This window comes from Nothobranchius furzeri, chromosome 5 (assembly GCF_043380555.1).
Source record: "Nothobranchius furzeri strain GRZ-AD chromosome 5, NfurGRZ-RIMD1, whole genome shotgun sequence".
Classification (NCBI taxonomy): Eukaryota; Metazoa; Chordata; class Actinopteri; order Cyprinodontiformes; family Nothobranchiidae; genus Nothobranchius; species Nothobranchius furzeri.
In genome coordinates, this window is record NC_091745.1 from 61243128 (window position 1) to 61267773 (window position 24646).

General features: G+C 41.6%; 2 protein-coding genes across 4 annotated transcripts in view; one reads left to right on the forward strand and one right to left on the reverse strand.

Annotated features, from left to right (window-relative positions):
- LOC107379128 (membrane-spanning 4-domains subfamily A member 6C) overlaps positions 1-8966 on the reverse strand; it is a 16984-nt gene extending 8018 nt beyond the window's left edge. The window contains exons 1-4 of one of the 2 annotated variants that reach the window (XM_015949725.3): positions 8924-8966; positions 8344-8417; positions 1381-1568; positions 1050-1169 (exon numbers count right to left, since the gene is read on the reverse strand). In XM_015949725.3, the coding sequence (XP_015805211.3) occupies positions 1050-1169; positions 1381-1568; positions 8344-8417; positions 8924-8943 (402 nt within the window). In that variant the 5' untranslated portion in view covers positions 8944-8966. Of the gene's footprint in view, positions 1-1049; positions 1170-1380; positions 1569-4689; positions 4924-8343; positions 8418-8923 lie in introns of those variants that run through there. The other variant, XM_054740846.2, reaches the window with a different exon arrangement.
- A 4678-nt stretch (positions 8967-13644) lies between these two features.
- Positions 13645-24201, forward strand: LOC107379129 (membrane-spanning 4-domains subfamily A member 12). 2 transcript variants are annotated; one of them, XM_054740848.2, is made up of 7 exons: positions 13645-13955; positions 22128-22258; positions 22337-22420; positions 22998-23054; positions 23135-23296; positions 23661-23777; positions 23867-24201. In XM_054740848.2, the coding sequence occupies exons 2-7, from the start codon at positions 22226-22228 to the stop codon at positions 24008-24010; spliced, it is 597 nt and encodes a 198-aa protein (XP_054596823.2). In that variant the 5' UTR covers positions 13645-13955; positions 22128-22225; the 3' UTR covers positions 24011-24201. The 2 variants fall into 2 exon arrangements, with proteins under 2 accessions (XP_054596823.2, XP_015805212.3); XM_015949726.3 differs by lacking the exon at positions 13645-13955 and having other exon boundaries at positions 18934-22258.
- Positions 24202-24646: the final 445 nt, after the last annotated feature.

Here is a 24646-nt window from a genome sequence, read left to right on the forward strand (position 1 = left end):
ATTAAGTCGGAGGACTGGGAGAGCAGCTGTGTGGTGTAAAATGTTGCATTCAATGACCAGAAGAGCAGTTTTTATGGTGCTCTGCAAGAGAACAAAGCCCTGTGAATTACATCCTTTTCGGGGAAATTCCGCTGCATTCTTCTGTGTTGGGAATTTAGTAACGGCGATTGCTCTTTTCTTTTCCTTCTTTTTCATTTCAACAGCAATTCTTCCAGTTTACAAATGCTGTTTGTTTCACAACATCTGCCGAAGTCTTTTCCAACTCCAGCCAGAGTGAGTTAAAGGTGTGAAAACTTGTTTAATCGATACATTTGCTGTGGTCTCTGGTAGAAATGAAGGCTGTGCAAGCTGAACTCGGGGCAAAAAAAGCCCAGAATTGCTTGTTTCAGCACTGACAAGTCTGCTGCCGCACAGAGTGGCAGCAGGATTTGGAGTCTTATTTCCTGATATTCAGACATCTAGCTTCGGATTGAATAAAAGCAACGCAACTCTATCACTGGCGTGCAATGTTGATGTTTTATCTCCACAAATAACACAAGCCTGGAGGAGTTTTTGTGTGGTGAAGTTGCTAATGCTAACTGTTAGCTTTTACTAGTCGGGTCGTTGTCTGTTGATACCTGTGCACTAAACCAACAACAGCCTTCCCCCTCGTGAGTCAAGATGGAGTCCATGAATGTTAAGTGACAGTGTGACGTAGATCTGAGAGTTTCACGTCAGAAGCTAATGCAGAAGATACGTGTAGGAGACTATTTTCATGTTCAGCCTGCATGAAAAACTCACAGTGACCAATTATAATCAGAAATAATCATTAGAAATATTCCTTTTCAGTCAACCGCACTTTTAAACAAAAGTCTCGCTCAGCAACTCTACCGGACAGTATCGAGTACCCACTCCAGCTCAGGAACTCTGTTGAAATGGAAACATGCGCAAGTTGTGAAGTTCTGATAAAACGACCCTAAAGATCCGAAAGTGGAAACGTCTCCCATGATGACCCCCACCCAAGTTTAAAAAAAAAAACGTTTAACTTCCTGCTGTTGGGATCTGCTTACCAGCACTCCCAGCCAATAGGGAAGCCCGATGTAGACTACAAACCAGCCACCTTCAAAATAGCTCTGATGGATGATGATGCCAAGGCCGATGTTCAGCAGCCCGATCATAATCTGCAGTGCCTGTCAAAGGGGAACAACCTCACCAATAAACTAGAAAACTTCATGTAAGTTAAACAGATTTTTGTCAATGAAGAGAAAACTATACTTCTAATAAGACACAAATAAACCTAATGGACATTTATTTGTGTTTATATTTTATTTAAAGTTAAAAGTCAAACAAAACACTCTGGATTCAAACCGAAACAGAACGTTTAGGAAAAACTCAGCTCACCCCGAGGACTGACAGAGACGTTCTCTGGATCTTCTTGAGTTGCGGGGACACGGAGCAGCACACTCGGCTGTAGCAAAGACTCTTAAGGATCTGACACAAGGGCGGCCATTGGCTGTCAGGGTCAGAGGCCACAGTGAAGACAGTGACCCCATCTGCTTTGCTCATTGTCACAGACATCCTTCCAGCTCCTGGAAGCATAAAACAAATTAAAAATATTTCATGAATTTTCTAGATGGTGGTAAAGCAACAGAACTATAAAAGCTGCACCTTAATAAAGGTGGGGCTAAAGGGCCACTTTCCTGGAATCTGATTGGTCCCTGGAAGGCCCCGTCTACTTCTGTCTTTAAAGGTGAACTAAAGTTAATAAACCCATTGAATATTTCCTATGAAAAAAATAGATAAATAAAGAAACACAAATCTCTGGTGCTGAGGTCACTGAGGTGGTTAAAAAGCTCCTCTGTGGCAAGGCTCTGGGGTGGATGAGATTCCCGGAGTTCCTTAAGGCTCTGGATGTTGTGGAGCTGTGTTGGCTGACACAGCTCTGCAATATTGCGTGGACATTGGGAGTAGTCCCACTGGACTAGCAGACCGGGTTGGTGGTCCCCTTATTTAAAAAGGGGGACGAAGGGTGTGTTCCAACTACAGGGGGATCACACTCCTGAGCCTTCCTGGTAAGGTCTATTCAGGGGTTCTGGAGAGGAGGGTCCTTTGGATTGTTGGACCTCAGATTCAGGAGGAGCAATGTGGTTTTCGTCCTGGCCGTGGAACACTGGACCAGCTCTATACCCTTAGGGGGATCCTGGAGAGTGTGTGTGTCATGGTCTGCGTCTGCCCCTTCCTTCATGTGCCTCCTGGTGTTCTCCATCCCTCTCTAGATTCCCTTTTGTGTCTCTTAGCGCCCTCATGTGTCCTTTGTTTGCATCTCAGTTACCCCCAAATTCCACTACCTCCGCTCCGCTCCGGTCCGCCCCCGCCTTCCGCAGTCGCTCGCTTCCAAACTCAAATTTTACTATACCCGCTCTACAACGGCTCCGCTCCGGTGCGGAGACCTGAGGTGGGCAAACAAGCATGCGCTGGATTTTCGAGATCTTGCGATAGAGTCCGAGCAATAAACGCGGAAGTTAGATCCAAACACCCGTTGTGTGGGAGAAGCATCGAAATGAACTGTTTAATCTGCCCATCATTTGTGTTGAGAGATCAGCAGTGTTTGGATCAACAAAGTGTGACTACTTTGATAGTGGAAACTGTATTTATGGCTTATTTTTGTGCATTTAAACTTCAGCCGCCATTGATAGTTGTTAAAAGTTGTTAAACCTTTGCACATGAAACAAAAAACGCCTTTTGTTTATTGATTTATTGTGAAAAACGGAAGTTGTGCATGCTCCTTTTCCTGTTGTGCGGTTGTGATTCCTGTCCATTGACTGCGGAGGTGCTCCGGCGTCCGGCAAAAATAGAATCAATCCTATTTTTGCTGGACGCCGGAACAGAGGGCGGCGCACTGCGCCGCACTGCGGGAGAACGGCCGCAGTAGTGGAATTGCTCTGGTTGACTACAACGGGACCAATTTTGCTCCGGAGTTCGTGTCGGAGCGGAGCGGAGGTAGTGGAATTTGGGGGTTAGATGTCTTTATGTTGTAGGCTTTAAAATTATTCCTCCCTGGTCCCGTGTCATCTCATTCATCCCCAGCCCCTCCAGGTCTTCATTCACATTCTGTGTCCTTGAAGCCCCAGCCTCTTTGTCCCCAGCTCAACGTGCGTGTGTAAGTGTCCTGCTCCAGTTCTGTGTGTGTGTGTGTGTGTGCTTGTCCATTCCCCAGTTCTGTTTATATGGGTCAGCGTGTGTGTGTGTGTGTGTGTTTGTCCATTTCCCAGTTCTGTTTATATTTGTGCATTTGTGTGTGATGGTGTGTGTGTTAGTTCTTCCTGCAGTCGTTTAGTTTTGTGTTTTAGAGTTTTTAGGTTATTTGTCCCAACTCAGATTCTGTTTTCCCATTTTTGATCATTATTTTCACCTGTCTTCTCTCCAGCCCTCACTCCACACTCCTGCTGCCAATTTCCCTAATGACTCCTCCCTGTTATTTAAGCGCTGTCTTGCCTCTGTCTTGTGTCGGTCCATTGTTTGTGGTTATTCTGTCAGTCTCTCGTTCCTAGCTCTAGTGTTTCTTGGTTATTCTCGTGGTTTCTAGTGTTTTTGATCTCTAGTTTATGTTTATGGACATTTTGGATTACTGGCTTCAGCCCTTTTGGATTTATTTTAGTTTTGGACTCATCCTGCAAATAAAAGGATTTTCTTATATATCATCTCCTGCCTCTTGTCATCCTGGGTTCTGCATTTTGGGTCCTACCATCCCATACCGTGACAGTGTGGGAATTTGCCCATCCAGTTTACATGCGTTTTGTGGATTTGGAGAAGGCGTTTGACTGCATCCCTCAGGGGCCCTGTGGGGGGTACTCCGGGAATATGGGGTACCAGTCCCTCTGATATGGGCTGTTAGGTCCCTGTATGACCGGTGTTAGAGCTTGGTCCGCATTGCCGGCAGTAAGTCGGGCTTGTTCCCAGTGAGAGGTGGACTCCACCAAGGCTGCCCTTTGTCACCGATTCTGTTCATAACCTTTATGGAAAGGATTTCTAGATGCAGCCAAGGTGTGGAGGGCATCCGTTTTGGTGGCCTGAGGATCAGGTCTCTGCTTTTTGCAGATGATGTGGTCCTGTTGGCTTCATCAGAACGTGATCTTCAGCTTTCGCTGGAGTGGTTTGCAGTCGAGTGTGAAGCAGCTGGGATGAGAATAAGCTCCTCTAAATCTGAGACCATGGTCTTGATTCGGAAAAGGGTAGAACCTTCTCCGGGTCAGGGATGAGGTCCTGCCCCAAGTGGTGGAGTTTAAGTATCTCGGAGTCTTGTTCACGAGTGAGGGAAAACTGGAGTGTGAGATTGATGGGCGGATTGGTGCTGCATCTGCAGTGATGTGGGCGTTGTACCGGTCTGTTGTGGTGAAGAGAGAGCTGAGTCAGAAGGTGAAGCTCTCGATTTACCGGTCGATCTACGTTCCTACCCTCACCTATGGTCATGAACTTTGGGTAGTGACCGAAAGAACGAGATCGCGGTTACAAGCGGATGAAAATGGATGGATGGAAATAAACAAAAACACTGTTTGTCTCTCTTATAAATAAAAATATAAATGAAAAATCCTGATATTGAGTCAAAACAAGACGTTTGTAAAACAATGTTTGATCCATTCTTTCATCTTCCTCTGCTTATCTGGGGTCAGGTCACGGGGCAGCAGCCTAAGCAGGGAGGCCCAGCCTTACCTCTCTTCAGCCACTTGATCCAGCTCCTCCAGGGGAATCCCAAGGAGTTCCCTGACCAGCTGAGAAACATAGTTGTAATGTGATGATGGAGCTATTCCACCGAAGGTTATTTACCCTCTCTCCTCAGATGTCTCAGACACAGAACTAATCTGCATGAGATATTGCTCAAGGTCATGCATTTGCTGAAAAAAACTGTTTCCCTTCCAGCTAAAGAGAAGAATGAAGACAAAGAACTCTTTCTTTTAATAAATCAGAAGAACTCTTTTTTTAACAAAGCTAATCAAACAGAGTGTTAGCCAATAATAAAATGTGAACCAATCTGTGAAATGAAAATATTAATTACTTGATATTATAATCCTATAGAACAGGGATTTCCAAAGTGTGGTGCGCACACCCCTGGGGGTGCGCGAGCTGCCGCTAGGGGGTGCGCAAGGTGAAAAGTGTAATGGCTGCGGAGCTCAGAGAAGTCTGTCATTTGTCACCATTAGCGTAGCAAGAAACTCATTTGTGGGTGGGCCAAAGAAAAAGTAAGTGGGCCCAATAAATGTAATTGAAAACAAGTATATTTTTGCGCGCGCGTGTCCTCCACATGTGCCCTAGCTTCATAATAACAATGCGCCGAGCTTCAGCACTCTGGCCTGCGCACGCCGATATGTTCCGTATTTGATCATTTTTAACGATGTTGGAGGAATCTGAAGGTGGTGAGTCATTCTGGCAGATTGTAATTAACACCCTGTCTCGTGCAGGTGTTCTGACATTGTAAACCTCACACACAGAACATTGTGGATGTAACTAAATAAATAAAGAAATGATTCCCATTCAGGCTATTAACAGCGCGCTGAAGATCTGAAGTTCAGAGTGCGTCTGTTAGAGGTCAGACGCGTTCCAGCAGAACCACGGCTCACAGGTGCACAAGTGAGCACATCTGGGCTGGGCAGAAGTAATTTTACAACATTGGTTTAAATAGCGCCAATAACGAGACGCGGTGACTTGAGTGGCTCATGGAGCTGTGCCGCACACACACACACACACACACACACACACACACACACACACACACAGATTCAATAAGCGCGCACGCCGCGCAAACTCCGGCGCGCCGTCAAACTGAAGGCAGAAATGAGCGCTGCCTCCTCCGTGATAAAAACTTTTAAGAGGTTTTATGACAACATTTTTCATTCCAGGTCAAATTAAGATATTAGCTTCTATTTTGGGATGACGTATTAAAGTCGGGTCTGCTCCAACCAGTGACTCCGAACCTGACCACAACTCATGTTACTTCAGCATTTGTTATTCCAGTCCGCGTGGCAGCAGATCGCAGATTCAGCCACACCATAAAACAGCAATAAGTTGGTCTGAGGCAAAAGTGAACCTCATGGCTATATCTTTTCCATCTTTTCCCCTATAGACATTTGATGATCAGTTCAGGTTTACGCAGAGCAGAAGGAAGGAGAGCGCTCAGGCCGCACAGGTTAAACGTTCCTACTTTAAGAAAACCGTTAAATTGCATTTTTTTATGTGCTACCTGGGCTCTCTAAATATTTATTTAAAATTAAATCAAAGGAAATTGTAATGGTATCGAATGTTTATTAATTACTACTTAAAAAATGAAAGTGATGGGGAAAAAGGTCGATCATATATTTTTAACCCTGTCTGTTTAGCTTGACGTCTGATATATATATATATATATATATATATATATATATATATATATATATATATATATATATATATATATATATATATATATATATATATATATCGCCATGCCCTGATGTGGGAGCTGGGGGGTGTGTCGACATGGTCGGGACATAGAAGGGGGTGCCCGGCTAAATACGTTTGGGAACCGCTGCTATGGAATTTAATAAGTAATATAACTTTAAATGTTTCCTCTAGAGACTGATCACACGTAATGTAGAAGTCACATGACACATTGCTTTTACTGATCCATTCAGAACCTTCCAGGTCTGATGCGAGGCGTGGTTTTGGTGGTGCTTGGTAAATGTTCCCTTTTTGATTCGACCGTAAATCAAAACATCCAAATTATAAAACTATGCCCACGTCATCTTTAGCCAGTTCAAAGCTTTCTAGAGAAGTTGTCGGAGTGGCCAATTCGTAACTTTCCTCTTCAGCCGAAAGAACCTGACGACAAGCTGGATAAAATCTGTTGCTGTTCCACCTGCTGCAACAGTTCCTTTCAGAATAAACGCTGAACCATCGACCCCTTTTTGGGTCTCGCTAGATGCCAATAAAACTGTCGTGACCCAGAAGTATCTCAAGACTGGTCTGGTCGGCAACCGCTGCTTTTCCTACCGGCTTCGGTTCCAGAGAAGTTCAAGCTGGATCTCGACATTCCTGATCTGATGGGGACTTCCGTAAAGGGTATGTAAGCGGGCAGAATGGCGTCTCAATGTGTGCTATAAATCTCCAAACCAAAAGCTTAGTGCGAAACATCATCTTCACTCCCATCAGATCTAATCATTTCTCCGGATCTGCTGGTTCTGAAATATTCACACATACACCATTCTCAGTCTAACCTCACCTTAGTTACACCATACACCTAGAGTTAAAGTTAGTCTAGCTTTAATTTGTTTTGTAATAAATCTTTAAACTTTTAAAACTTGACTCACTCTCTTTTCTTGAAGTTAATATGAAGTGTTGCTCAATTCCTGCAATAAAAAGATCCGATCTTCTGATTAAATTTACTTAAAGATCCATTAAGGTGATATTTCATACTTTGTGATATTTCACATTTTATGGTTTTTAATTAAATGTTGGAACATCTTCACTACATAGTCCCTCCAGCGTGTCTTGGGTCTTACTTTGGGTCTTTTCCCAGTTGGATGTGCCTGGAACACCCCCCCCCCCCCCCCCCCCCCCCGGGATGCGTCCAGGAGGCACCCTAACTAGGTGCCACCCCAACTGGCTTCTCTCGATGTGGAGGAGCAGCGGGTCTACTCCGAGCCCCTCCCGGATGACCGAGCTTCTCACCCTACCTCTAAGGGGGAGCCCAACCACCCTGCAGAGAAAAAAAAATTCAGCCACTTTTATCCGCAATCTTGTTCTTTTGGTCACTACCCAAAACTCGTGACCATAGATGTGATTGGAAAGATCGACTGGCAAAGAAAGCAAATAGATATTTATCTATATTTGACTAATATTTCACAATAAGTCCAAAAAAGAAGATTTATCATTCTAATGGCAAATTACTATCAATAATTACTTGTATTACTTTATGTGTCCCCTCCCTGTAAGTTTTAACCAGGCAATGTGATAATGGTTGGCATTTTTCCCCATATTTCTGCAACAGCTTGATAGTCCTTTCCATATGTGTACCGTCTTCCACTCGTCCGTTGATCAGGAGGCAGGACAAAGTCAGAGTCAAATGTATACCATTTAAAGATTCCATTATATTTTTAAATGTAATTAAACCCATGGGTTTTAAACACAGATCGCTGCCCACAATAATGGCTTGTATTGGTATCATGGAGCCAAGTTGTTTTATTTATGAGGAACTAAGCACTTGTGTTCATGAGAAACACCAAACATTTTCCTCCGTTTTCAGTTTTCCACATTTGTCAAACATACTCATGTGGTTTACTTTAGTAACCAAATACAATCAGAGACTAAGTGTAAGGTAACGAAAAGACTTACCTTGATCTGAACCACTCAAACAATGATAACACAGATCTTTGGTTTGCAAACAAGGAAGTGAAATTCCTGCCAGGCTGTTCCCAGAAGTACCATAAGAGAAAACAAGTTTAACCCTTCAGCGAACACGCTCCTCCTCACAAACATAGAAACAAGTTTTTATGTTCACATTTTTCTAAGTATTGACATGCTTTGCTTTTTATTTCTAATTGATTTCAACTTTTGTTGAATTTACTAACTTCAGATTTTATACAATGTTTAGAATGTTTTACTTTCTGTTCACTTCCTGTTTTATTTTGTAGAGCTGGCTCCTTTTATTGTCCTGTCTGTTTTCTGCCTCCTTTCTATCTACGTTCATCAGATTTAGATTATGATCTAGTTGTGTTTCATTTCACTTTTAGGTTCTCTGTTGCTGTGAAGTCCGTCTCCTCTGATTCTTGTCAAAATGGTTTTGTTTTATATATGTTACGCTTTAAATTTAGATCTGTTAGAATCTGCTGGCATCTCCAGTATAAATCAATGTCTTGTGAATTGTTTTCTGTGGGAGAAAAACTCTGGGGTTATGATATGCTAAACAACTCACCTCTGATTGGCTAACAGCATTGTGACACTTTACTTCTTCCTTGTTAGCTTCGAATAGCAAAGAAATGCACTGTGGGTGGTCACATGCTAAGTGGGCGGGACTATGAATGTTAATTTTGCATGTGACGTAGTCTGGCCGATCATTTCCCTGTCTACTGTCTTTTTGCAGCTAATGAAGGCAATATGGGGTTGAAGAAAATAAGCGGCACTTGTATTTAAAATAGAATAAGTATTGAGCAGTTTCTGAACTAGACCTTTAAAAGTTTTAATGGTGAAAGTGAAGCTCTAATGTAGGACAGAGTGAGTTTGAAAAGGAAAAAAACAAAGGTCTGCTTTTTATTTCCTGATCTAAAGGTGAGTTTGTAATTCCTGCTGTGTCACCATAGTAACAAACAAGCAAACAGCAGCCAGGTGTTGTTAGTCAGAAGGTCACATTCAAAATGAACGAGAAGAGAAGAGACGGGTCTGCACAGTAGCTGACGCTGCAGCCCGAACCAGGGCCAGACAAAAGGAGACAAATAGGTTGTTAAAGTTAGAATATTGAATATTTGAATAAAGAGCTATATTTAAAAAAATAATACATCCACAGGGTGTTCAGGTGTTAGAAATATATAAAAAAACATTTTAAAAGATAAATAATAAATTTTTTATTCTGTCAGGCACGCAACACATTCTCACACCCGTCGGAAACAAACGCTTGGTCAGCCACCCTCCACGTCACACCCCAGACGCCAAAAGTGCCCTTTTTCGTTACTTATGTGCGAAAAGGGATTTTCCCCTTTTGTAGCTGAAGATCCCAATGCAGCGTAAAACTGACGTGATTAGATATCCGCTGATGCGGCACCGAACCAGCTCATTTAACTGCACCTAAACCTTAACGTTTCACTATTTATAACCTTCCCCTCTCCCTCATCCTAACCTTAACCCTCATTTCACCGATTCAGCACCGAACCAGCTCGTTTAACCGCACCTAAACCTTAACGTTTCGCTATTTATAACCTTCCCCTCTCCCTCATCCTAACCTTAACCCTCTTGCTACCTAAAACGTTGCTCTCACTGCGATCAAGCGTTTGTTTCCCCTGCATTCTGACTCTGACAGTCAGAGTCTGACTGTGAATTTCCGTATTTGCCGCCCAAGGGGAACGTTAGAACATACCATCTGGCGAGGGGGAGGCTACACATACCCTCTACTTTTAACCTCCACCTTGGTGGTTGAAACCTCCCCCTGGCGTTGGCTCGGTCCAAACTCGACCAATCACGAGGCGGCTCCCGCCGTTCCCTTGATAGAGCCGGCTTTTAGAGCGATCGACACATCACTAACGTGTTCGCTGGCAAGATTGTTAAGGTTAGGATAGGGGTGAGGGGAAGGTTAAATAAGAGGATAAGGTTAAGGTGAGGTACAATGAGCTTGTTTGGTGCCAGTGTAACGCTGCATTGGGATGCAACGGTAGCGGCCATCCCATCGCTTCAGTTTTACGCTGCATTGGGATCTGCAGTCAAATAAGGGAAAAACCCCTTTTCGCACATAGGTAACGAAAAAGGGCACTTGTGGCGTCAAGGGTCTGATGTGGAGGGTGGCTGACCACGCGTTTGTTTTTGACGCGCTGGGAGTGAGAGGCACGACACTGTGTTTTTGTGTACATCTACCTTCCACTAGAGGACACCATTGCACAAAAAGTTCTCTCAGCAAGGCAAGGTTGGGACTGTGTAAAACGGCAGACTTGACAATTCAAGCAGCTGATTCTGAGCCCAGAAGATCATCTAATGGTAAATACTGTTGTGAGATTAACTTATTAATAGAAATTAGTCATTATCCTGCACGATTGGTCTCTGAACATGGTGCTGGAAACATGTCAGCAGTGAACCAACATTCCAGCGGCTGGAAATGTAGTCCTGTTGTTGCAATACCACCTCTGAACACCAGATTGTCTGTGTTCCATTGTCAACCTTTAACAGGTGGGACACACCTGTAAGGAGGGAAATATAGGGAAGGACAGAAGTGGTCCCTCTAGTACAGGGGTACTCAAATAAGAATAACCAGGTAAAAATGTTTCAATGAACTGGAAGGCTGGACGGGGTGGGGGGCGCCGGTGGTCTGGGGGCCACAAAGAGGGGGCCGCCTAATGAAGAAGAAGAAGAAGAAGAAGAAGAAGAAGAAGAAGAAGAAGAAGAGGAAGAAGAAGAAGAAGAAGAAGAAGAAAAAGAAGAAGAAGAAGAAAAAGAAGAAGAAGAAGAAGATCTTTTCTATAGCGCCTGTCAAGATAAAATCACGAGGCGCTTCACAAAAACAAAAAATGTAAAGATATAAAAAAGAATTTAGAAAATTATTTAAAATATATTTAAAATGAGCAAAAAAAGAGTATCAAGTCCTCCCTTGAATGAGATTAACACATTAAAGCAGGAAGTTATGAATTATTAATATTTTTCTGTGGATTGTTTTTTGCACTATGAAACGGTTATTTGGCATCCATTAAAGGAATGGCGTAGGATGTTTCTTAATTTCCAGTGTCGGTACAGGATCTGCTCGGGTGCAGGATCGGCTCGGGGTCCTTCGACTGCCGATGATGTCAAAGTAGTTGATTGGCTGAACATGAAGCTTACGGAAGTTACATTATCACGTTATGATTTTGATTGGTCAGAACAAATTAGCGGTCGTAGTCTTAGCGTTTGTAGTCTTGTAGTCTAAAAATCAACTTTTTGGAGAAAATATGTTTGAATTTCTAAAGGAAATGTAAAATAACAACTAAGGAAATATACAGATGAACTCCACATTAATACAAACAGATGTGGCTTCACACATAAGAACTGCTCTATTTTTTGTCAGTCCGATGTTGGTTTTATGCAGTTTCACATTCTTTACAAAACAAAGACAATATGGTGTTTTATTAACAAATTACAATTATAAAGAAAACATTCAGGTGTTAACAAACAAGAATTAATTAACAAAACTGCTGATGTCTTTCCAAAACGTGTGTGTGAAAGCTGTGACGTCATCCACAGTCGAAGGACCCCGAGCCGACCTGCACCCGAGCAGATCCTGTACCGACACTGGAAAGAACCGCCCTCTCCACGTTTAAAAAAAATACACACTCTTTTTGTAAGTTGCTGCCGACATCGCAGCACTTCTTCTAGCAGTTATCTGAAATGAATTCCTCCAAAAGGCCTGCCAAACTTTAGCTTACCTGTCGAGCAGAAAACCGGTGTCGGTACAGGATCTGCTCGGGTGCAAGATCGGCTCGGGGTCCTTCGACTGCCGATGACGTCAAAGTACGGCAAACCCACTCGGACAAAATACACTACACATCTATACTGTTGGAAAGCAACACATTCTCACACCCTAAGCGTCAGAAACAAATGCTTGGTCAGCCACCCTCCACGTCAGACCCCTGACGCCAAAAGTGCCCTTTTTTGTTACTTATGTGCAAAAAGGGGTTTTTCCCTTTTGTAACTGCAGATCCCAATGCAGCGTAAAACTGACGTGATTAGATATCCGCTGATGCGGCACCGAACCAGCTCGTTTAACCGCACCTAAACCTTAAATGCGGCACCGAACCAGCTCATTTAACTGCAACTAAACCTTAACGTTTCACTATTTATAACCTTCCCCTCTCCCTCATCCTAACCTTAACCCTCTTGCTACCTAAAACATTACTCTCACTGTGATCAAGCGTTTGTTTCCCATGCATTCTGACTCTGACAGTCAGAGTCTGACTGTCAATTTTCATATTTGCCGCCCAAGGGGAACGTTAGAACATACCATCTGGCGAGGGGGAGGTTACACATACCCTCTACTTTTAACCTCCACCGTGGTAGTTGAAACCTCCCCCTCGCGTTGGCTCGGTCCAAACTCGACCAATGACGAGGCGGCTCCCGCCGTTCCCTTCATAGAGCCGGCTTTTAGAGCGATCGGCACATCACTAACGTGTTCGCTAGCAAGATGGTTAAGGTTAGGATAGGGGTGAGGGGAAGGTTAAATAAGAGGAGAAGGTTAAGGTGAGGTACAATGAGCTTGTTTGGTGCCCTGGCTGCGGACATCCCATCGCGTCATTGTAACGCTGCATTGGGATGCAACGGTAGCGGACATCCCATCATGTCAGTGTAAAGCTGCATTGGGATCTGCAGTCAAATAAGGGAAAAACCCTTTTCGCACATAAGTAACAAAAAAGGGCACTTTTGGCGTCAGGGGTCTGACGTGGAGGGTGGCTGACCAAGCGTTTGTTTTTGACGCGCTGGGAGCGAGAATGTGTTGTGGAAAGAATTTAGCAGTTTCGTTATTAAAATAATGTTTCTTAAGACGTAAGTTTGTGTTTATAATGGTATTTGTAAAATAAAACACTATATTGTATTCATAATGTTGAACTCCTCTTTGAGCACATCCCTTGAAGGATCATAGGTATTAGCAACACCTGTGAAATTGTATTTGCAGATTAAAGATGGAAAGAATAAAATTCCTTATCAAGGAGAATGCAAAGCAGTCCACGTCAGACTAAGGAATGTCAGATAGCTTACCTGTTTGGTTTTGATAGGACTGCTTTATTTTTTTATCACTGTTTAGTTTGGCTGCTGTTGAGACGTTAACACATTCCTTCACAAACATCTATTTGAACCCAAATCAGTCACTCCACAATGTTAAATCTTGGACCAAACAGACATTGAACTCCTGTTTTCACACTTGCCTGTTAATGGACTTTATTACTAAAAATAAAACTACTTCAACCAAAAATGGTAAATGTCAGGGAGACATTCTGGCGCTGAAAAGTGAGAGGATCAATTATCTCACCATTAAATAAAAATAAATGAGAAATATTTGAAGTAAATTTAAACTCATCTACAACTTGTGATGCTAAAAATAGTGCCTTTAATTTGAAATAACAGCAAAATATTTGAAGTAAATTTAAACTCATCTACAACTTGTGATGCTAAAAATAGTGCTTTTAATTTGAAAAAACAGCAACAGGAAGTATCAGTTTTGTTTCTGCTACCTGAAAGGGCGGCTGGTGAGAGTTACAGATGGCAGGTGGAAGCAACGCCAGGTAAGTCTTACACCTGTTAATAATGAAAAAAACTAAGTCAGATAAATCCTTTCATTTCTGTTTTATTTTTTAAGTGTTTTTTGTTTATTTGTTGTTGTGTAATGAGAATATTTCAATAGATTTACTTCTAAATTTTTTCAAGCGAAAAAAAAAACTAAACACAAAACTGAAGAAATACAAAGATTTAGTCTAACAAATCTGAACTCCATTTATTAAAAACAAAAACTGTACAAAACAAATATACAACAGTTATTGATCAATTTATTTCTAAAAGCCAACAGAAGGAAGCAGATGCTAATCAACCCCAAGTTTTATTTATTTATCCTATCATAATATTATAATATTATCAATATAAAAGTCATGCTTGTTTAATTTAAAGTAGGATCTTCTCTAAATCAGATTATGTTTCAACAGAAATCCGTATAAAACATTTTAAGCCCTCTGTATTATCTATTTACTATTTTCACATGCTGTAGAATCTAAGTTGAGGTTATGTATTCTTGGATTAAATCTCAAATGGAAAAGCCTTTCCTACTTTTTAACTTTTACAGTTTTTATAGAATGGCATAAATATTTCCAAACAATTAATAAAACTTTATATTCATGTAAGATTTGCATAACAAAGTGCAGTTTTATAACTCAAATAACGCAAATATATTTTAAAAAGTTTCATCCATACAATTTTAATCTAGCAGGAGATAAAACACACGTGGATTTAGTTTTAAATGAAATAAATAAATAAACTAGATAGATAAATTGCATTTCTTGCAGAAATGCTGTTTGAATGCTGGATAGCTTAAACCAGACCTGGGCATTTTACGGCCCGCGGGCCACATCCGGCCCTTTGGTTGACTTTGACCGGCCCGCGTAAGGTTAATTGGAAATTACAAAATAAATGTATTTTCTCATTTTACCTCATGCATGGGCTAAGGCTGCATTGCTTTTATTTTGAAGTTGTATTTTACGTGCACAATGACGCAATACGTATAGCAACAAGTGCCCGCTGTTGACACGGTGATTGTAGCCTGAGAAATGTCCGCTCATGCAAAAAAAAAAAAAAAAAAAAGAAAGATGCCGAATGCAGGATTTTCAACAAAAATTGGACTGCTAAGTATTTTTTTACTGAAGTCGGAGGTAAAACCGTGTGTTTGGTTTGCGGGGAGGAGATTGCCGTGTTTAAGGACTACAATTTGAGTCGGCATTACGACAAGAAACACTCGGAAAAATACAAGAACTTGTCTGATGCTGAGAGGGCACGGACATCCGAAGCTTTGCTAGCAAAGTTGCAAAAGCAGCAAGGCTGTTTTACTAAGCTTCACACATCCAGGGATGCAGCAACCAGGACCAGCTCTGTGATATCCCACAAAATAGCTAAAAACAGCGAACCGTGACCAGGAGGATCGAGGACATTGCGGGGAACCTGGAGCTTCAGCTGCAACGTGAAGTGGCAAGTTTTGACTTTTTCTCATTAGACGGGAGCTGAGATGTCCGGGACACAGCCCAGCTGCTCGTATTTGTCCGGGGATAACGGACTTCAAGCTCACAGAGGAGCGGGCAGCAATGCGGTCGATGAGAGGGACAACGACAGGGAGTGATCTAGAGGTAAATGCATGTACGGACACTCTGGGATTGAAATGGGAGAGACTGTCACAGCCGGGCGTACACTGTGCGACTTTTTCACTTTTTTGAGCCGATTTTCCAGTCGTGCGAGAATCCACGACATCGGGGCGAGTTTTGCGCCGAGCGGTCGTGTAGTGTACAGGGGGTTACGAGAGGCGATTAACACCACGTGACCAGCCGCCGATCAGCAGTCGTGAGGTCGCACTCTGGTGTGTTTAATATTTCGCTCGTCCCTCGTGAGGGTATCACACTGTTGAAGCGGCGCTGCGAGCAGCTGCGACCCAAATAGTATTAGAACCACTCAAGGCGCATGCGCGCGCAATCCTGCATCAACGCTTGTCGCTCGCTATTTCCCTAATAACACACGCTGTTCGTTTTTGTTTCTACACGTTTTTTTTACTCACAAAGATTGTCAAGAAAGTGTGTTTGTCGTGTTCATGTCAAATTAAACTGATCACAAAACACAGATTTACTTTCTTTATTTCGTTTTCCTCATCCAACCCCCATAAATCCCTGTGTGTCCTCCTGCAGCACTCCCGAAGGACAACAGGCAAAACAAGACAAAAAAGTCTAACGTGTTGACTAAAAACTGCTATTTTTAGCACATTTTTAGGGCCGACGTGTTGCTACCAGACGTACAGTGTGAGCAGTCAGGTCGCATGGGAGAACTGGGTCGTACAGTGTGAGCACATGACTCGTGAGATCTGCTCTGCGAGGAAGTCGTACACTTTGAGCTGAAGCTGAGTGCTGCGAGTGAAAAAGTCGCACAGTGTACGTTCGGCTTTAAAGGGAAAAATGTCGGACTTTTGAAACGCATGCAAGATAAAGTGACAGAAATCGATGCAGATCAAAAATAGGTGTTTTTGCATTGAATTATACACCAACATGTGTTGTGCAAGTCAGTGCTAAAAATCAACCATGTTACTGATGTTGTTACTAAAATAATAAACTTCATCAGGGCGCGGGCGATGAATCACAGACAGTTTGTGGCTCTTTTGGAGGACTCCACACAGCTGTCAGATGGCTCAGCCTGGGGAAAGTGCTGAAGAGGGTTTGGGACTCGAAAGCAGAGATTCAGGATCTCTGCTGGATTTCTACTCTTCTCTTAAGGAGGATTTTCCAAACCTGAAGAGACATGCTCAGAAGATGTTGGTTCTCTTCGGCTCTACCTACATTTGTGAACAAACATTTTCAATGATGAAGTTTACAAAATCCAGGTAAAGATCCTCTCTCACTGATGATCATTTGTCAGCTGTGCTTCGCTTCTCCACCTCAGACATCCAACCTGACTTTGATGCACTCGTTAAAGCCCAGCAGAGACTAGATTTCTCTCACTGAATAAGAAAAAAATTGCTTAAAAACACAAAATAAGGTGTTTGGACCACAAATGTAGGCAACTAGCAGTGAACTGGGACACTTTTTTTAAACCTCTTTCTCAAGATCACAGTTCAGTGATTTTATTTTACAGACGATACTGTGTGTCTGTAGAATGCTAAGAACCTCTTTCCAACAATATTTGAAACTCAAAATGTGTTTTGGAGTGAATGTGACTGAAACTGTTAACTAATATAAGTCACAAATGTTTAACAAAAACCAAATGTGCACACTTTGTTTACCATTGCCTTGGGAAATTTGAATAAATCACATTTTTGTAAGCCAACCTCACTTTTTCCTTTTTGCTCATTTATAACATATAGTCTACTCTTACCAGCTTGAAGAAACAATGGTATTTACTGCTTTTTATAAAGAAATACCATTAATATTATGCATAATTGACTTCAGCCTTTTGGCCTGCGGCCCTCCACAATATTTTCTATTTCTCATGTGGCCCCATGGAAAAAATAATTGCCCACCCCTGGCTTAAACTGTTAGCTGAATCAGCTTAATAGCTGAACTGAAGCTGAAACTAAGCAAAACTGTCCAAATGAGCTGAATGCATTGAAAGATGTAGAAGCAAAAAGCACCAACCAAGTAAAGCACAAAAAGTAAGTGAATAATAGAGAAAACTAATCCTAAACAGCAGAAAACTGAAATCCGTGAACATTGTATAAAAATCTGGACAGCTAAAATGTCTAAACACATGTTATTTCAGTAGGACAAGTTTAACAGTTTAGTATTTACATTTAGCTGAAGTGTGAAATTAGCAGCATATGCTAAATTTGGAAACCGATTGCTGAAGCTGCTGAATAGCTGAAGTGAAGCTGAAACTAAGCTAAACTGTCAAAATGAGCTGAATGTATTTAAAGATTTAGAAGCAAAAATCTCCAGCGAGTGTAACAAAGCTCAGAATATAGGTGAAGAATGGACATAAAATGCTAAACAGCAGAAAACTTAAATCTTTGAACATTGATTAAAAACTCAAAAGTTGGCATTTGAATGAGAATAGTTTAATAGGTACATTTTTACAATTGGCTGAACCGTGAATGTAGAAACATTTACTGATATCTGAAACTGATAGATTAAGGAAAAAATGAAACCCATTCTGAAAAGCTGACAAAAATTCCTACTTTTTGAGCAACACATTCTCACTTCCATCCATCCATCCATCCATCCATCCATCCAATAAACCATCTAACATCCATCCAACAATCCATCCGTCATTTCATTCATCCAACCATTCATCCATCCTATATCAAGTCTGAACATATGTTAATTTATCAGTGGTATCATGTTAACAGATGGCAGGAGTCTGCTTTAATAAAGCAATTTACAATGTCACATGACTCTTTTAAACTTTGAATAACATTTCTAGATTAAAGAGCAAGTCACCCCCAAATCAACTTTTTTTTTTGCTGATAAACTAAATAAACGAGTGTCTAATCGTGCTGCAGACATGTGTAGTCAATAATTTGGCACTTCAGTGCATCTTAGTTAAAATTTAAATACCGGTATTCTGCTTAAAACTGTCAGTGTTGTGCCGTTGCCAGGTAAAAACTCTGCACTGTATTTGAATTTAAAACGGCCACCGCTATTGGCTAAGAGGTATGCTATGATGTAAACTGGTACATTATGATGTCACAATGCTGTCGTGAACCTGTGTGTGTGTGTATTTGTTAGCGGCTCCGCCCTCTCGGTCTGCTAGGCCACGACATTTGTTGCATTTTTCAAACATGAAGTGGGAGTGGAGTTAGACTCTGGTAGGGGGTGACTTGCTCTTTAAAAGTATGTTGATACAGTTGTGTCTAAAATGTTGTTAAATGTTGTTGTTAAGCACGTTGCCATGGTAACGCAGAACACAATATCAAGTTAATACAAGACTCCTGGGACCAAGCAGGTTGAATTGATGTATCATATGTGTGGGTGCATATTTCCTTTTAGGCAGAAGACAATTGAAAACTCTCAGCCAATGAGAGAGCAGCGAAGGAGGGAGGGGGGGTGGGTCCTGCCTTCTGACTAGTGTTAAAATGTCAGCTATGCTGCTAGTTTTAAGTGTATAGAGCTCAGAAAGATGAGAAACAGCAGTATGTTATAGGCTCAATATTAGGCTTTTCACATTCATTTCAGTGAGACTTGTTTGGGGATATCCTTATGCACTTGTGTTACCAGGGTAACAGATAACACATTTAAAATTGAATACAAGATTCCTGAGACCAAGCTGGTTGATTTGATGTATATGTATGGGTGATCCTGATTGGACAGAAAATGGTTGAACACTCTCAACCAATCAGAGAGCAGCACTGTTTTCCCGCCTTTCCCCGGGCTGTAGGAGGCCTGCAGCAGTACTCCTGTTAATGAGAGAAGCCTTTAAATCTGTCCTTTGGAAGTGAAATTGGACCTGTCAAACTTCTCATCACCATTCGAAAAGTACTGCACCAAATTGAAAAATTCAAAAAGAGTGAGTGGCAGAAGGCTTTGTTGGTTGATGAGTAAAAGGATAAATTAATTACCGTAACCCCCTGTGCTTTGAACTTTCCCTGAGGTAATCCTGGATTGATAAAATTACCCAACAATGGTCATCTGTGTGAATTTTTATATGCCTACCATGAATTGTCTAGAAGCAATGACGAGAACATTTTAGCTGTCTGAAGCCGATCGGAGGAGAAAATCTCTGTTCTTTTAACATGGGTTTCAGGGTCTGTCCTCTTTCTGAGGCTTGTAGAGAAAGAAATGTAACACTTAAGGACAAAATGAAACCCATTCTGATAAGCTGACAAAAAATCCTACTTTTTGAGATATAATTTGTTTCGGTACTCTAAACGGTCTGGGTGTTGGAAAGAGTTGTTTCCAGAAAATGTGATGGTCAAACGTTAGATTGCAGAATTTTCAGTTTACAGTGGTGGGAAGCATTTTATTAAATTTAAATATTCTCAAAGAAATGAACCGTACGACCACAATGTTTGGAGTACAGTCATGAATTATAGCTCAAAACGAAAGTATATTCGTAAGCTGTAAGCCAACATGCATCTCATTTCAATCAGACCTACGGTTCTCTCGGGACAATGCAAGAAATGGAGCAAGGGAGGGTCACCGCTCCTATCTTTTCCCATTATAATTTTTGTGAAATTTTCTGAAAATCTCAAGCCATACCTCAACTTCTACCTGGGATTTTAGAAAAGCTGTAATAGATATCAAAATATTTTTTTAACCAGTAATAGCTGAACGTCTTGAGAGGTTGTTGAAACTTGAATGAAGTCTCTAGGTTAAAGTTAAACTGTAAGAATAAGAGTTCAAAAACTGATAGGACTTAGCTGAAAATTGAGCAATTCCATTCATTTCAATGGGACCAATTGAAAATGGTTTCAAAGCTTTACAGCATTCAAACAATAAATAAATAAATGTAGAAGCAGAAGAGGATGAGTGAGGAGAAGAGACACAGAAGCTATAGGAGGACCAGCCTGTAAAACACTGTAAAAACGATCACTAGGTTATTCCTAGAAAAAAAAAAACAGAACATTTTGCTATTGTCTGTTTAAGTAGAGGAACTAACCCATACTTTGAGGTCAGCAAACTAAAGAATTTTTATAATGGTTAGTTAAAATATTAATTTAATGCAACAAAAATGAATGAATAAATACATAAATAAATAAATATATCTGGAACAAATTTCTCTTCAGTGAATCAAATAATCTTTGGAATATTATCTGACTTTATGCTGTCATTTTTATTTTAGAATATTACTTTGCTAAAACGAGATAATATTTTAAAGCCTGGATCACAATCATATATAATAGAGAAATACACGTGATAAAAATTCCATTCCAACATGTTCAGTTTTGGAAAAAAGTAAAAAGAAAAAGAACTAACAAATAATATTAAAATTTAACAAATATCTTAAATGAAAAATCCATCCATTTTCATCCGCTTATCTGGAGTTGGGTCACGGGGGCTGTAGCCTAAGGCAAGAGGCCCAGACTTCCCTCTCCCCAGCCACTTGGGCCAGCTCCTCCGGGGGAATCCCAAGGCGTTCCCTGGCCCGGTGAGAGACGTAGTCCCTCCACCGTGTCCTGGGTCTACCTTTAGGTCTCCTCCGGGTTGGACGTGCCCAGAAAACCTCACCAGGGAGACGTCCAGGAGGCATCCTGACCAGATGCCCGAGCCACCTCAACTGGCTCCTCTCGATGCGGAGGAGTAGCTGGTCTACTCCGAGCCCCTCCCGAATGACCGAGCTTCTCACCCTATCTCTAAGGGAGAGCCCAGCCACTCTTAGGAGAAAACTCATTTCGGCCGCTTGTATCTGCAATCTCGTTCTTTCGGTCACTACCCAAAGCTCATGACCATAGGTGAGGGTAGGAACGTAGATTGACCGGTAAATCGAGAGCTTCGCCTTCTGACTCAGCTCTCTCTTCACCACGCCCGCATCACTGCAGATGCAGCACCAATCCGCCTATCGATCTCACTCTCCAGTTTTCCCTCACTCATGAACAAGATCCTGAGATACTTAAACTCCTCCTGTTGGGGCAGGACCTCATCCCTGACCCAGAGAAGGTATTCTACCCTTTTTTGAATCAAGTCCATGGTCTCAGATTTAGAGGAGCTGATTCTCATCCCAGCTGCTTCACACTCGGCTGCAAACGTTCCAGCGAAAGCTGAAGATCACGTTCTGATGAAGCCAACAGGACCACATCATCTGCAGAAAGCAGAGACCTGATCCTCAGGCCACCAAAACGGATGCCCTCCACACCTTGGCTGTGCCTATAAAGGAAAAATGGAAACATAAAATATTTGGGTAATTCATTTTCAACGATTAAATCTCATTTGCTGTTGACACCATGATGAGTCTTTTTCTTTAATGTTTATTAATGTTTATTGGAGTTTTCAACCAGACACCTGCCACCCACCCCACCCTCAACCACCACACACGCGCACGCACGCACGCACGCACACACACACACACACACACACACACACACACACACACACACACACACACACACACAGAAATCCCATTAGTCCTGACTGAAAGGTCACAAGGTTGACCTGAACAAGGGCTGAAACAGGTGTAGACAAGAATATCCTTGATAGCAGATTCTTTCTTTTATTTTGTTTGTTATTTGTTTGTTTCCCACGATTGCTGCTAAAGTTTAAGTTTTATGTCCATCTCTGCATTTAAAGAGAACAGAGTCACAGTTATTTCCATAGAAACTCAGGAGGCTGCTGCTCTCACGGCGTCGCATCCTCAAAGTGTTGCCGACCTGCTGGTTGGAGAACAAATGATGCAGAGCAGTGTGGCCGGAGCTCTTGGGGTGAGAAAATTAAAAATACTGCTTTTTTTAAACAAAAAATAAACCACAAAGTGATTTTATTGTTTTGATCTTCAACAGACGGTGCAGATCCTGGTTGGTGTGTTCAACGTTGGTCTCGGTCCAGAACGAACTGGAACATATCCTTACTGGCTGGGAGCTCTGGTAACACTGTTCCACTCTAAACTTATTTGCATGAGTTTTTGTTATCTCCAAAGCCTCAGTATGATTTTTTTTCTTCATGGAAATTCTGTAGCTTGTGAAACATCATCACTGAATGCATCGCCATGGCAACAAGTGTCAGCAAAAAGAAGCATGTTAACACTGAGAAGTCTGGAGAGTAACAACAGTTCTGGATGCGTCACCATGACTCATGGTTATTCTCAGAGTTCAAATTATGGGGGAGCTGGTAATTTGAACTCTGAAAGTGTGGTATGCACCCGTGGAAGCCCTCAACTGACACACTCAAGTGAAGGCTGAAAAATGATCTCACAGTGTGATGGAAGAGGTTCAGCGGGAATACACCCCCAACACCCCACCCCAGGTGGCATTCTCATGGGGTTCTCCCAGGACCCTGTGTGTAATCCAGGCCCTGGTTATTCTGTATTTCCTGCATTGCTATCCTGTTGTGATAAATTTATAAAAAGCACAATTGTGATGAAACAGCGATGGATGCTTGACAACTTGCTTCATGGAAATAATGAAAAGTTTCATCGGATTGAGCAGTTTGTTGTTCTTTCAGTTCATCGCAGCAGGAGTCGTGTCAATCCTCGCTGAAGCAGTTTCTTTACCCTGCCTGGTAAAAAAAAATCATTAAAAGCTAAAACTCATCCTGTGGTGCCACGCTGTCACAAACAATGATTAAAGCTTTCTCCTCAGGTGGGCTTTTCTGCAATTGTAAACATTGTCGTATCCATCTCTTCCATTGTTGGCATTGTGCTCTATGCCATCCATCTGGCTAGTTTCACGGTTATCTGGATGTGCGGCCAAAGCGACAGTCGGAAATCAGACAACTGCGCGTTCCTGGCTGGTTTAGCGAAGGTAGAACATCAGCATCGTCCTCAGTTTCTTAAAACTTTCCTTTGTCTGAACTCCAATGCCAAATCTGTTAATTTTAGACTAGTTTATGGTGATGCTGGAACATGTCAATGTCCTTATGGCAAGCCATCTGCACATTTATTTAATATCCTTTAGAGCAAGTATCACATTGTTCTTCTTTTTCATTTTTGGAACTTATTGAGCCCCATCTATGAGCACTGACTGTGGGATCTTAACACCCACCAAACTGTTGCCAAGATTGTCATAATGGAAATGAATAATAAATAAGATCAGTTTTATTTTTGAGTTTTTGTGTGTTCACAGCACCAAATACTTTTAGATTGACTTAAATTGTTTTTAATTTCAGAGACTGTTGACAGGTATGGACATCACTCTGATCGTCATGTCCGTCCTTCAGTTGTGTGTCTGCATCAGTCTCGCCGTTCTCAGCATCAAGTCTCTGTGTAACAGGGCGAGACAGCAGGTATCCAAATAAAACCAGTTAAACTCGCTCTACAACACTCATGTGCTCTGTTGTCACGATGTCACTGTCTGCATAAACTGTGTCTGCAGAGTGGCAAAGAAGTAGAGATTCAACAGCCTGCGTCAAGGAAGTCATCAGAACTAGTCCTGGTGAAAAAAGCCAACTCACCTGAGCTACAGGTGCAGGAATCAGGAAACATCATCAGCAAATCCACATGTTGGCCTCTTATCTAAACGTCATGCTAAAGTCCTTCAAAAAGTCAAACGTGGACTTAAAGAACTGCATTGAAGAACTTCAGAAATCATTCAGGTTGTTTTTTATATAACAAACAACAAGCAGAGCTAATGTTCTTCTACTGTTCCCACCTGATGATGACGACCATGAAAACGTATCATCAAATGTGTAATAAATAGTGTTTGTTGAATATTTCTTGTGTTTCATGGCAAACAAAGTCCTTATCACTGGAGTTTTATTCACATTTACAGTGGGTAATTAAAATAATGCTTCAGGGTGGCTTTCTTTCAAAATAAACAGTCACGTAAGTTGTTATAAAAGGTGATTTTTATGTAAAATCCACAGGAACAGAATTCCACCCAAAGCACTCAGTATTTACTCGTTTTCAGAGAATGTTTTATTGAACAACTTTCATTTCCATTCATTTCTTGTAATAACACGTATATAACTAGAACATTTCTGAATTTTTTAAAATAGATTAATTATGCAAATTAAAATTGGCACACACTCAAAATGAAACATTTTTCCGAAGTTTTTGCTAGTAATTTTGCTACGTTAAACCAGATTGCTTAGAGTCACTTAAACGGCCAAGACGCTCATTTTGATGTTAATGTGTGGGGGTGCAAGGTAGTGTT